We start from the raw sequence: 14,905 nt of genomic DNA, 5'->3' as shown, positions 1-14,905 counted from the left end.
ATCCCCTCTGAGCAAGCACTTGGCGACAGTGGGGAGGAAAAACTGCCTTTAAACGGGCAGAAACCTCCGGCAGAACCAGGCTCAGGAGGGGACAGTCAACTGCCGGGACTGGTTGGGGGGGTTAACAGAGGTGGAGCAAGACGAGGCTACATCAGGTGAGGAAGCAGTAGCGTCTCTCCTCTGGAACAAGTGGAACCATTTTTTCTTTTTTTTCATGCACTTTTCCACGAGCGCTTTTTTCTCCACGATGAGATTTCTCAGCTCGTCGATGGTTTCTGCGTTTTTTTTCTTCAAGTTTCTCACATCTTTGTTCCATCTCTTCCAATGCTGCTTGTTGTTCTTCAAGCTTGTCTTTGAGTTGTTTGGATGTTTCCTCCTGTATCAGCTTGTCCTTGTGCATGTCTGCATTTCTCTGTTGGACCTCTTTGTGCTTGTCTTTTAACTGCTTCTTTCTTTTCTTGATTTCTTGATTTTTGTCTTCATGTATTTTGTCTTCTTGTTGTTTTTGTGACTGCATTTGAGTGTGTTCACTCTTCAAGTTATTGAATTCCACCAAACGCCCCTTAACGAGCTCGGAGTTGTTTCTCGCTATCTGATCGATCCTTTTCTGCATCTGTGAGCACCGTTTCTCCAGTTTGTCCCTTTCTTCTTCCACTTTAGTTGCTTTGTCCTCCAGCTGATTACAAAACTCTTGCAGTTTTAGATTTTTAGACTCAAAGTCCTGGACGATGCGTTTTCCTTCTTTCAGTCTTTCCTGCTGTTGCTCTTTCTGTTGAAGAAGGTCTTTATTTTGGCGCAGTGTTTCATCCAGGCTTTCTTTCAGCATGCGGTATTTTTCCTGCATGCTCTTCAGTTTGTGCTGCATGTCTTGTTGCTTTTTGTCCTGCTCTTCCTTCTGTTGGAGGAATTTATTCTTTTCTTCCACAGCTTCATGGAGCTGTCTTTGGAGGAGCAGATTTTTTCGGTCCATGTATTGGAGATCCCGCTGTATCTTATCAGTCATCGTTTTCTTGTCTTGGAGCTGGTTGGTCATTTCTTTTAGTTCTGCGCGCTTTTGCCTGTTTTCTTTATTGAGGTGCACAATCTGCTCTCGGGCCTGAGCAAACTTGATTCCCCAGCCCTCATTAATAATGTTTATGTCCGGCTGGCGCTGTTGTCTTTCTTCCAGCTCTTTATTTTGGGCTTCCATTCGTCTACACTTGTCCTCCAGTTGACGTTTTTCTTCTTCAATTTGTTGCATTTTTTTCTGGAGAAGGTAGTTTTCCTTCCTACTCTCCTCTAATGCCCTTTGGAAGGATGAGATGCCATTTGGGGAAATTGGCTGGCCACTCCAGGAAGGAGAGGCGGCGTAATCTTTTTGAATTGGTTGTTTTTTTCTTGGAAACATGTTGGAGTTTCTATACGATGACTTTGAAGAGCTTTCCAAATGTTTCTGTGGTGAACGTTTTGTATGCTGCAAACACAGATGCTGCTGAAACGAACTAAATCTTGCTGTTTCTCACCCCTATTTAAGGAAAAACATCAAAGGACTTATGACGTTCTATGACATCATCACTCCAATGAGATTGTCACAAGACGTTTTGGAATGGGGTGTTTTTTTTTAAACTGTTTTCAAACTTAACTTAAAATTTCATTGTTTCCTAGTTGTGGACTATTGGTTAGTCCAGCCGATGATGAAATTAATTGTCACAAACATCCCTAATATTACATAACAGACGACAGAAAACAAGACAGTTTTTTTTCTAATAGAGGTATAATAAAAGTTTTTTTAATTATCCTACTTTTTATAAAAGAGAACATTTATTAAAGAGTATGTATTTAATTAAAAAACTCTGTTCATCTAAAGCAGGGGTCAGCAACCTTTAAGACCCAAAGAGCCATAATTGGCCTATCTGGGGTTGAAAGGCTCGATAAATGCACGGCGTTTCGCCGGGTACACCGGCTTCCACGAGTGTGATGCTTATTTTGAGCGATGAAAAAATAACAAAATATAATTTTATTTGTATATTGCAAAATCACAATAATCTTCCAATTTAGAACTACAAGTAAAAAAAAGAACTGGCATAAATAAAATACACTTCAGCTAAATACTAATTTATTTTCCCAAACCACGCAGAGCCGCACTATAAGGACTAAAGAGCCGCATGAGGCTCCGGAGCCGCAGGTTGCCGACCCCTGATCTAAAGGCTATAACAAAAAGCTTCCTGCTGGAAAATGAAATGTCCCCATTAAGAGTCTGAATCAGGAGCCGATGACATTACTCTGTAAACTCTCAAAGCACTTTAATAAACAAGCAAACAGTTCCACCTCTCGCATTATTGCGTAAAGTTGACAGCGCGTCAGGCAAATAGGCAGGCTCCATCCCCGGCCTCTAGCGACTGTGGAAGTCGCTACATCTTTAGTCAACAAAAAACGGCATTCTGGAGAAGCCAGCCACAAGCAGGATCAAAGAAATCAGATCAAGGAACCTGAAAGACGCCAAGTAAGTGCAGCGCATCTGAATGAGTGAGCCCAGCAGCACCGACACACCTGACGCAATTCTGAGGAGCGCAGGTAAGAATACCTGTGCATGTCTGGTTGTGGAAAAGGAAGCGACATTGCATTAGCGCTGAGATGTTTTAAGAGGAGACACTGAATGGAATGAATGTTGGTTAAATGTGCAATGTTTTTGGCTGCGCTCTTGGATTGATGACTGCGCTGCGTCTTATTAATTATGCTGCTTGGATGATGTTCAAATGGACAATTAAAGTGCCGTTACGTTGAAAGGATTTTATGGTCAAAGTCTATTGTGGCTTCCAGTGGATATATGTTTTAATGGATGATCACTGAAGATTAAAATAAATAAATAAATAAAAAATCGAACAAACAAACGGGAAAATCATGAGTCAAACAGGTGATGATGATTGTTCCTCTAATGATTTGGGGGGAAAGAGAGAAAGAAAAATGACTGGAAAGGCATTGTTGAATAAAATCGAAAAATCACAAAATGAATGCAAAATATATGTTAATAAAATGAAAGGACTAATACAAAAAATGAAAGCGCTCATGCAACACAATGAAAATCTTTCTCAAATTAAGCAGTATTTGGTGGATTTAAAGGCACTGTGCGAAAAGGCTTCAAGTTCACATGTTGAGGTGTTGTCTTTGGTGCCAGAGGAAGTAATAAAAGAAGAGGAATGCTTTTCAAGTATCATGAAATACACAAATGTGTTTTTAAATGAAATTCAGAACTGGATAAATCAAAGAGAACAAAATCCTGCTGTTTGTCCAAAGCAAATCAATTTATTGGAAAACAATGTTGCATCAAATACTGAGACAGAAGTGGAGGATGATATCAAGCCAAGTGATAGTGTTTCTGTTGTGATATTTTGATACCATGGTAGCATTTACTGAGTATTGTTTTTGATGATATTATACAAAGGACCCTGTTTCTGCAATGCCCTTTGTTTTAACCTCATCTCCTCTTGCTGTGTCAACTGAAGATTTTATGGTGTGAAAGTAGATACTAAGGTTGGAGGGAAAACACCAACAAATCACTCTTTTACTTATCACTCCCTTGCAGAAGATGTTTATGTGAAGACCATCTGGGTTGTGTCAGAACTCATGGATGTAGGAGACCTCTGTATAAGATTTATAGGCCTTGTGAGTGCATCTTTATTGCCCTAGCTGAACAAAGGATTCCAACTGTCGAAGGACACCACCCCACCCAGTGGGCAGGGTCTGAACTGAAACTTGTTGTCTGCCTATAAAAACTGCTGCACAAAGAATAAACTTTGAGTTAGTTTGGGATGACAATTTAGAACAGTCTCCGCGTCTTTTTGTTCTTCCAAACTGCTCCCGGTACTCCGGCCGGTGCTGTAATTAACCGTTGATCATACTTGAGAATATTTTAATTGTTATAGGTTAAAGGATGAACTCTGATGATGAAAGCCCACGCCTCAGAGAAACCCGGAATGGAGTTTCTTGCAGTTTCAAATGTTGAAAGCCACAAAACTTCTTCAAGATCTTCAACTTCATCTGTTCGTATGAAAGCTGAGGCAGAGTTGGCAGCTTTAAAGACGCGGGGAAAAGGACACTGTACCTGTCGATGCACGTTTCCCAAAATCTAAACGAGTCATATCGCTCCATGTTTGCTACTTTTGGTTTTTGGTTTTCTCCCGCAGAGTAAGAGCATCGCAGGAGCTCCTGAAGTCAAACGACGCCTCCCAGCACTCATTTATTAAAACGGAGTCGATGCCAAAAGTCTTAAACGTTAGAATCAAAGCAACAGCTGTGAACTCAGTCATGGTGTCATGTGCAGCCTCCATCTTACTGTCACTACTTTTTCATTTTAGGGTACGTGAGGTAAAGCGTCCGTCGATGTAGCTTGATTGTACAAAATTATTTTTCTACGTTATTAACAAAACAGAGCAGAGACTGATGCTGCTCCTGTCTGACCCCCTTGTGTCTGGCACATGTGTATTCTGACTTGTGTGTGTGTGTGTGTGTGTGTGTGTGTGTGTGTGTGTGTGTGTGTGTGTGTGTGTGTGTGTGTGTGTGTGTGTGTGTGTGTGTGGCAGTCGCTGTGTGAGTGTGATATCACATCTGCATCACTCAAGCGTAGACGGGCCCGCGTCAGACAACAATAAACAAAAAGCAGAAAAAGGCCAACAGTAAAAACTCAGACTCCAGCATGAGCTCCTTCCTGCTGCTTAACCAATCACCTTCCTCCATATCATCACTGCTCCCTCCCTCCTCCTCTCTCCATCCTACACCGCCTTTGTTATTTAACACCGACCCCCCCCAAACTGATAATCAGACAAATTCCCAGACACCTGACTTCACTGTGTCGACACCGTTCCTGACCATTTCTGACCTCAGTTCAGCTCTGCTATTATCCTCACATTAAGGGTTCGTTCACCTGCCTGCAGATGATCTGTGAGCTCGTCGGTTGTAAATTAAACTCTAAGCACACTGAGGGTAACCGGGAGGCGTTCAGGGCCTGCAGTGCAGAGCTGCAACATGAAAAAAAGGGATGGGGGCTCAGATCTCCTGAACAGGGTGGAAACAACACGGTGGGTTTGTGCTGTTTGTGATTCCTGCTCCGTCACTCTGGTGGAGACGACTGCAGCTCAGCAGCGCTCCCTGCTGATCCTCTGATGAAGATGTCAACAGTATGTAAACTGAGCTGATGTGCTGCTGTTTGAGCCCACGTGGTAGCGTACGTCCAGTATGGGAGAACTTAGTCACCGGTGCTGTCTTTGCTTGTGCTCTAGCTTTAGCCTGTTTGATTGTTTGTTTTCTATTTTATTACTGCCTAAAAGGGGAGGTGGGGGAAACACATGCCTGACTTCTCCTGTCAGAGGTTTTGTAAGCTCACTGGAAGGGAAACGTGCACAATGTAAATCATAAAACAACTGACTGGGGCTGTGCTGCAGGTGGATCAGTGCTGTGGACAGTAGCTGTGGAAAAGAGACTGGACAAAGACTCTCAGCCTTAAATACAGGACAGAGGATGATCCGATCATCTTTCAGCTAACAGTGTCGAGCAGAAGGACGGCCGGCTGATGCGTCCGTACGAACCCTTTTGTACTCACTCCTGTGTATAAGGAGGCGGCGAGGGGTTGTGTAGTTAACCTCAGCACCACACAGCTACAGCAGAGGAGAGAACACAAACGAGTCCTTTCATTCGGCTCTGTTCTTTCTCCTTGTCGGTTTTATAAGCTAACACTAGAGGGCGCCATTGTGGCACATTCAGCGCTCACTCTGAGGTCACTGGACAGAGAAGAAAATACCAAACTGGGAGACGGATGGAGACGAAACATCTGGAAGATCAGAACTGTACATTTTTAAGTGTAAGAAAAAAAACAGACAAAATATTTGTAAATATTAAGTTTCTTGTTTATTTTATGTTTTGTTTTTTTGGGGTTTTTTGGAGTGAATGAATGATATGCTTATTTTGTGATGACAAAAGACAACAGGTGCAGTTTGTAATGAGAAGAAAAAAATGGCCGTTAGCTTGAGGTTTCAAATGAGTTCATCCTTACCACCGATCAGTTTTGTCTTTGTTTCTTCAACATTTATTTTATTTTTGTCATAACGTTGATCGTTATCATGTGACCATCCTGTAGCAGGAAGGTCGCTGTAGCAGAAGTCATCTCCACTGAAGCCCCCTCACAGCAGAGGGCCAGTCATGCTGTTTATTAGGATTTGCTAGTTTCCAGTGAGAAAAAACATTTTCATCAAGTTTTAAATCCTTTCGTTGCTCTTTTCTCTGCGATTGTCATAAAATCGTCGTCCTCTTTTCAAGCCTTAGCTCGCTTTTATTTTGAAAAATGAGTCTTGTGATCAGAGATGAATCTGTGCTGCATGATGTGCGTAACATCAGAGCGATAAAAGCCAGCTTTGCCTTTCAGTGATTCGCAGTAAGGACATAAATGACCTAAACTGAGACTGAAAAAAGTGCAGTCAGTTAAATGTTAGCTCACCTAACATGTAGCAGTGTTTACATGTAGCCATGCTTGACAGACTCCAGGGCTTTGATACCATAAGATGCCTCATATCCTCACAGACTCATGAGATCACACAGGTGGTCTGACCTGCTCGTGTCACACTGTGCTGTCTGTCTGTCTGTCCGTTGTTTTTCTCCTGCAGTGATGTTATGTAGCAGAAAAACAGTTGGATGCTGGAAAAGTGCAGAGCGATGGGTGACGTGTGGAGAACATCACAGTCTGTGTGTGTTCAACAGCTGTTAGAGCCACACTTTGTCCTTTCTGTGGTATAACTGCTGGATTTATTTTATTCCAACACTTAGAAACTGTCAGCAAAGCAAAACTTCATGATTGGATGATCCTGTGTCACGTCCACAGTGTCAAACGTGCACAGAGACAGTGACACCCACAGAGAAACCCTCAGCTTGGTGTCCATTGCAAATCTGCACCTGTTGTCTTGTTTCTACTTTCTTTGTTGAACTCAGAAACTCGAGACTTGAGATGAAGAAAAATGTTAAATAATGGAATAAAAAAAAGATGATTATTAAAAAAAGTAAAGTAAAATTATATAAATAAATGAGGTGATGATATTTCTGTTTACTTTAGAAGTTATTATACACTGTATGCTGTGATTCTGATCTGGGAAACATTAAAGACATTCATAGCCAGACTGCTGACTTTGTGTTTTTATTCAGTCGCCTAACAGAAGTGCAGTAAGAAACGATTTAGCCCATCCTGATTTCTTAGCTGTTTGCATATTTGCCACACTTACGTGTTTCAGATCATGAAGAACATTTTTATGATAGATAAAGATGACCAGAGTCAGTATAAAATAAAGCTTTTACATGTATTGCTGGGAGGTCGGCAGCTCCCTCCACTGCTTGGCCCTCTGTGAAAAACAACTGGGATCCAGCTTCCCTGTGATGCTGAATTATATAAGCGGAAGAACATAAATAGATAGAAGGATGGATGATTGTATTTTGTGTACAATTGTTGAAGTGTAAAAAGGGTTGGCCCTCCGTGGTGCCCTAAGCAAAGTTTGATTTTTGGAGCCCTTTAATAGTGCCAATAATAGTGATTAATGATCACCTACTATAAATGTATTTCATTTTCTAATGTTGATGTTGTTGTAATCCACAGTGAAAAATGTCATAAAAACAGAGAGAAACAATAGATCAAACCTGAGAGCTGCACAGTTGCAGCAGTGTGGTTTACGTCATTCTGTTGTCAGCCTGTTTTACACATCGGTGGTTTCTTATTGACATGTAAAAAGATCTGAAATCGTAGTAAATTCAGCTGCTATTGTGGGCTGGGGATGATTTACACTTAACATTTTAATAACTGGGTACTGAATGTCAGAGGCCCAATGTTCCCTCTAATTTTTCACGTGTCTGAGCGAACACACAAACTCCCTGAGCGATCCCTTGGACCAATGAGCGACATCAGACATGTGCACTGTGGTCACGCCGGCATCGAATCCATCCAAGTTACATGGTTTATTAAAATAATCAAATTACAGCGTTTACATTTATGTTAGACTACTTTTAATTAACTGCTTTAGCCCATTTACCATGAAAATGTAAAAAAAAATCTTGTTCATGACCTGTGTAGTATGTTAACACTATTGGAAGTAAAAATAACTTGAACTCCAATTTCGAAAACACAACTTTCTTTTTTCTTTTATACAGCTCTGACTTGTATCATGAGTCTGTGGTCTGGGAGAGAGTCCTGTAACTCTCTGTCTACAAAATATAGTAAATAATGACCAATGCTGAGCAATTAATTATATAGTTACTTCTTCAAAAAAGTAACTCAGTTTGGCAAACAAAGTTTTTTGCAGCTATTTTTTTAAATGCAGCCAAGGCGTTTTTAAATAAACATTTCAAACTATTTACAGAACAATCAGCTGTTCTGCATCAAATCTGATGCCACACAAATTATTTGTGCCACTCCAAAAAATAATTTCTGTCCACTATGAGATAAAGGAAAAGAACAACAGCCTGATACCTGCAGGCCTGACAGCAGGAGATGCATCACTCCTGTAACACCTGTAACATTCAGCAGTCGCCTCATTGTTCTGACACACACAACAAAACTATTGACTACACTACACACTAACTACACAAGATTTGCGCTAAACGTTGCAAATCTCTCACATCTCAAAGCACCGCCATCACTCCTAAAACTTCCCCCCGTTTCTTAACAACTAGACGCCACGTTGCCATATCATTCTTTGATTGGTCGACATGGTACTTTTTTGGACGAATAGGAAAGGCAGAGGGGGGTGGGGTTTGTTTTTGCTCACAGGTGGAGAGCGCTTTCGAGTGTTTTCCTTATAAAACGCCGTTTTTACCGTTTCTTCCTGCAGTAAATATAAACAACGATAGTATTCAGAAAGAAAACAAAACATTGCAGATGTTTTTATCACAACTCTGGTTTTACGTGGTCTATCAACACAATTTAAAAACTGGTGTAAAGTCCCCAATTTTCCCGTCAATTGTTCCGTCTGTCCTGCTCACATCTCCAATGGTTGTACACGTTGTCATTAACATGGCTTCACTCCTCATCAGCCACGCCGCTTTGCCAGCTAAAACACTGGTGTCGGCACATAAGGACGCTGTCATAGCCTGCCAACAACGTTGATTGGCTGCGCATACACGCATTATTGGCTGGACTATGGGATAAGGTGGCATCGTTCCCATATGGGAGCAGCCAGTCACTTACTGACCAACACTGCAAAACAGAATTGTTAAAGTATTAATTTTAATTTCAATTCAGGTTAGATTTTTTTTGGTGCGCAACGCAGAATTTCTGTGCGCAGAGACTGTGCCAGCAGTGCGCAATTGCGCACGTGCGCAGCTTAGAGGGAACATTGCATAGGCCCACTAAAAGTTACAAAATAAGCTACTATCAAATACATTTTCTGTAAACACATCAGAAGGTTATTTATGTGGCAAAAAGTTAGATCTATACAAAATGTTGCAGGGAAACAGAGAAGGAGCTCGTATAGGTTTGAGTTTTATTCACATCTATTGTGCAGGTACAAATAGCAGAGTGGAAAACTTTATATTTTGTGTTTGCAAACATTAATTTATGAAGATTAATTAACATGAGTGTAGCACAAAGTAAAGGTGAAAGCAGTATTCTGACATGACAGTGCAATCAAAACACATTTTGCCACAACAATCTGTGAATAATTGTGACAAACAACTGTCATTTTAATATTGGACAGACTAGTTGTGCAGCCCTAACCTGAAATATGCTGTTTGTTCTGAATGAAAAACGTTAGTCTTTGATAAACATTTTAATCCCATTTATAGATGCAATATGTTATTTCAGTTAAGACTAAATGTTACCACACGTTCCCATCATTAGAGCGCATTTAAAGTGTGGAGAAGTCTGTGAAGGTTCTCAGTCATCCAGGTCATCGTAGTCTAAGGAGCTTGCTAAGAAAAGCGTCTGGACTTCTTTGAGTTACTTGAAGACGTTTCACCTCTCATCCGAGAAGCTTCTTCAGTTCTAAGGGTCAAATGGTGGAGAGTCCAAGCTGTATTGAAGAATTTCTAACTTCATGTAGGCTAAACAGCGGCCTAGAATTAGACTCAAAATCCTGCACTTGCCCAAAATAAAGGGGGCGTTAATGTACCAGATTCTACAGAACACCAGAAATAACTGCTAAGATGGGTCCAACACATCTGAGTTCATGCTGGAGGAACTGTGGGACACACTCTGCCAACCACACTCATATATTGTGGCTCTGCCTTAAACTCTGTGTATTCTGGAGGCAGATATTTGATGCTCTCAAAGACATTTTCCAAGGTAAATATTCCACTAAGTCCTACAGTAGCAGTGTTGGGAAGGATTGCAGAACATATTGACTGCAAAGCCAAAAGTTACCTGCTAAATATATGACTCACTGCAGCCCTAAAATGCATAACTATCAGATGGTTAAAACCAGATATAATCTATGGATCCAGTGAGTGTCTGTCTGATGGAACAAATTACATACTCAGACTACAGAAACAAGTCTTTGAGAAACGGTGGGGACCCATGTTACCTTTCCTATTACAATGAAGAACACCACCTAGTTTTGTGAGCTCTCTCTCTCTCCACACACACACACACACACACACACACACACACACACACACACACACACACACACACACACACACACACACACACACACACAGCATGTTATGCCAGTTTCAGCTGAAACTATGTTTCAAACCATAATCCGGGTTTTTAGTTCACCATTTATGAGGTTTCAAGAAGAAAATAAAAGACAGATCTGAATGTTTGAAAATGTTTTGGAAAGATTCTGTAAAGATGAGATGAAAAATACTCAAAGGATAAATTTAATTGGTTTATTATTTAGATAAGAATAACAAGCAAGTAAATGAAGAAACAAGGTAAAATGAAGTAATAATGAAAGAAGTTAAACAAGTAAAAGAAGAAACAAGGTAAAATGAAGTAATAATGAAAGAAGTTAAACAAGTAAATGAAGAAACAAGGTAAAATGAAGTAATAATGAAAGAAGTTAAACAAGTAAATGAAGAAACAAGGTAAAATGAAGTAATAATGAAAGAAGTTAAACAAGTAAATGAAGAAACAAGGTAAAATGAAGTAATAATGAAAGAAGTTAAACAAGTAAATGAAGAAACAAGGTAAAATGAAGTAATAATGAAAGAAGTTAAACAAGTAAATGAAGAAACAAGGTAAAATGAAGTAATAATGAAAGAAGTTAAACAAGTAAATGAAGAAACAAGGTAAAATGAAGTAATAATGAAAGGAGTTAAACAAGTAAATGAAGAAACAAGGTAAAATGAAGTAATAATGAAAGAAGTTAAACAAGTAAATGAAGAAACAAGGTAAAATGAAGTAATAATGAAAGAAGTTAAACAAGTAAATGAAGAAACAAGGTAAAATGAAGTAATAATGAAAGAAGTTAAACGAGTAAATGAAGAAAAAAGGTAAAATGAAGTAATAATGAAAGAAGTTAAACAAGTAAATGAAGAAACAAGGTAAAATGAAGTAATAATGAAAGAAGTTAAACAAGTAAATGAAGAAACAAGGTAAAATGAAGTAATAATGAAAGAAGTTAAACAAGTAAATGAAGAAACAAGGTAAAATGAAGTAATAATGAAAGAAGTTAAACAAGTAAATGAAGAAACAAGGTAAAATGAAGTAATAATGAAAGGAGTTAAACAAGTAAATGAAGAAACAAGGTAAAATGAAGTAATAATGAAAGAAGTTAAACAAGTAAATGAAGAAACAAGGTAAAATGAAGTAATAATGAAAGAAGTTGAACAAGTAAATGAAGAAACAAGGCAAAATGAAGTAACAATGAAAGAAGTTAAACAAGTAAATGAAGAAAAAAGGTAAAATGAAGTAATAATGAAAGAAGTTAAACAAGTAAATGAAGAAAAAAGGTAAAATGAAGAAATAAGGAAAGAAGTTAGGAGAGAAAACCCCAACAATCCCCTCTGAGCAAGCACTTGGCGACAGTGGGGAGGAAAAACTGCCTTTAAACGGGCAGAAACCTCCGGCAGAACCAGGCTCAGGAGGGGACAGTCAACTGCCGGGACTGGTTGGGGGGGTTAACAGAGGTGGAGCAAGACGAGGCTACATCAGGTGAGGAAGCAGTAGCGTCTCTCCTCTGGAACAAGTGGAACCATTTTTTCTTTTTTTTCATGCACTTTTCCACGAGCGCTTTTTTCTCCACGATGAGATTTCTCAGCTCGTCGATGGTTTCTGCGTTTTTTTTCTTCAAGTTTCTCACATCTTTGTTCCATCTCTTCCAATGCTGCTTGTTGTTCTTCAAGCTTGTCTTTGAGTTGTTTGGATGTTTCCTCCTGTATCAGCTTGTCCTTGTGCATGTCTGCATTTCTCTGTTGGACCTCTTTGTGCTTGTCTTTTAACTGCTTCTTTCTTTTCTTGATTTCTTGATTTTTGTCTTCATGTATTTTGTCTTCTTGTTGTTTTTGTGACTGCATTTGAGTGTGTTCACTCTTCAAGTTATTGAATTCCACCAAACGCCCCTTAACGAGCTCGGAGTTGTTTCTCGCTATCTGATCGATCCTTTTCTGCATCTGTGAGCACCGTTTCTCCAGTTTGTCCCTTTCTTCTTCCACTTTAGTTGCTTTGTCCTCCAGCTGATTACAAAACTCTTGCAGTTTTAGATTTTTAGACTCAAAGTCCTGGACGATGCGTTTTCCTTCTTTCAGTCTTTCCTGCTGTTGCTCTTTCTGTTGAAGAAGGTCTTTATTTTGGCGCAGTGTTTCATCCAGGCTTTCTTTCAGCATGCGGTATTTTTCCTGCATGCTCTTCAGTTTGTGCTGCATGTCTTGTTGCTTTTTGTCCTGCTCTTCCTTCTGTTGGAGGAATTTATTCTTTTCTTCCACAGCTTCATGGAGCTGTCTTTGGAGGAGCAGATTTTTTCGGTCCATGTATTGGAGATCCCGCTGTATCTTATCAGTCATCGTTTTCTTGTCTTGGAGCTGGTTGGTCATTTCTTTTAGTTCTGCGCGCTTTTGCCTGTTTTCTTTATTGAGGTGCACAATCTGCTCTCGGGCCTGAGCAAACTTGATTCCCCAGCCCTCATTAATAATGTTTATGTCCGGCTGGCGCTGTTGTCTTTCTTCCAGCTCTTTATTTTGGGCTTCCATTCGTCTACACTTGTCCTCCAGTTGACGTTTTTCTTCTTCAATTTGTTGCATTTTTTTCTGGAGAAGGTAGTTTTCCTTCCTACTCTCCTCTAATGCCCTTTGGAAGGATGAGATGCCATTTGGGGAAATTGGCTGGCCACTCCAGGAAGGAGAGGCGGCGTAATCTTTTTGAATTGGTTGTTTTTTTCTTGGAAACATGTTGGAGTTTCTATACGATGACTTTGAAGAGCTTTCCAAATGTTTCTGTGGTGAACGTTTTGTATGCTGCAAACACAGATGCTGCTGAAACGAACTAAATCTTGCTGTTTCTCACCCCTATTTAAGGAAAAACATCAAAGGACTTATGACGTTCTATGACATCATCACTCCAATGAGATTGTCACAAGACGTTTTGGAATGGGGTGTTTTTTTTTAAACTGTTTTCAAACTTAACTTAAAATTTCATTGTTTCCTAGTTGTGGACTATTGGTTAGTCCAGCCGATGATGAAATTAATTGTCACAAACATCCCTAATATTACATAACAGACGACAGAAAACAAGACAGTTTTTTTTCTAATAGAGGTATAATAAAAGTTTTTTTAATTATCCTACTTTTTATAAAAGAGAACATTTATTAAAGAGTATGTATTTAATTAAAAAACTCTGTTCATCTAAAGCAGGGGTCAGCAACCTTTAAGACCCAAAGAGCCATAATTGGCCTATCTGGGGTTGAAAGGCTCGATAAATGCACGGCGTTTCGCCGGGTACACCGGCTTCCACGAGTGTGATGCTTATTTTGAGCGATGAAAAAATAACAAAATATAATTTTATTTGTATATTGCAAAATCACAATAATCTTCCAATTTAGAACTACAAGTAAAAAAAAGAACTGGCATAAATAAAATACACTTCAGCTAAATACTAATTTATTTTCCCAAACCACGCAGAGCCGCACTATAAGGACTAAAGAGCCGCATGAGGCTCCGGAGCCGCAGGTTGCCGACCCCTGATCTAAAGGCTATAACAAAAAGCTTCCTGCTGGAAAATGAAATGTCCCCATTAAGAGTCTGAATCAGGAGCCGATGACATTACTCTGTAAACTCTCAAAGCACTTTAATAAACAAGCAAACAGTTCCACCTCTCGCATTATTGCGTAAAGTTGACAGCGCGTCAGGCAAATAGGCAGGCTCCATCCCCGGCCTCTAGCGACTGTGGAAGTCGCTACATCTTTAGTCAACAAAAAACGGCATTCTGGAGAAGCCAGCCACAAGCAGGATCAAAGAAATCAGATCAAGGAACCTGAAAGACGCCAAGTAAGTGCAGCGCATCTGAATGAGTGAGCCCAGCAGCACCGACACACCTGACGCAATTCTGAGGAGCGCAGGTAAGAATACCTGTGCATGTCTGGTTGTGGAAAAGGAAGCGACATTGCATTAGCGCTGAGATGTTTTAAGAGGAGACACTGAATGGAATGAATGTTGGTTAAATGTGCAATGTTTTTGGCTGCGCTCTTGGATTGATGACTGCGCTGCGTCTTATTAATTATGCTGCTTGGATGATGTTCAAATGGACAATTAAAGTGCCGTTACGTTGAAAGGATTTTATGGTCAAAGTCTATTGTGGCTTCCAGTGGATATATGTTTTAATGGATGATCACTGAAGATTAAAATAAATAAATAAATAAAAAATCGAACAAACAAACGGGAAAATCATGAGTCAAACAGGTGATGATGATTGTTCCTCTAATGATTTGGGGGGAAAGAGAGAAAGAAAAATGACTGGAAAGGC

General features: G+C 39.8%; 1 protein-coding gene and 1 pseudogene across 1 annotated transcript; both read right to left on the bottom strand.

Moving 5' to 3' along the window:
• Positions 1–257: 257 nt before the first annotated feature.
• On the bottom strand, positions 258–1,387 carry LOC146636825 (uncharacterized; annotated as a pseudogene).
• A 10,712-nt stretch (positions 1,388–12,099) lies between these two features.
• Positions 12,100–13,335, bottom strand: LOC146636824 (uncharacterized). Its single transcript, XM_085351070.1, has one exon. It carries the CDS (start codon positions 13,333–13,335, stop codon positions 12,100–12,102), a length of 1,236 nt encoding a protein of 411 aa, XP_085207196.1.
• Positions 13,336–14,905: the final 1,570 nt, after the last annotated feature.

This window comes from Diplotaxodon limnothrissa, linkage group LG3, assembly GCF_057381915.1.
Source record: "Diplotaxodon limnothrissa isolate DT_005_m linkage group LG3, D_limnothrissa_male_GT1.1, whole genome shotgun sequence".
In the NCBI taxonomy this organism is placed as follows: domain Eukaryota; kingdom Metazoa; phylum Chordata; class Actinopteri; order Cichliformes; family Cichlidae; genus Diplotaxodon; species Diplotaxodon limnothrissa.
This window is presented reverse-complemented; position numbering and strand designations above follow the sequence as displayed.

Coding starts and splice junctions, on each gene's coding strand:
- LOC146636824 (XM_085351070.1), bottom strand. CDS start 13,335: ATGTTTCCAAGAAAAAAACAACCAATTCAAAAAGATTACGCCGCCTCT.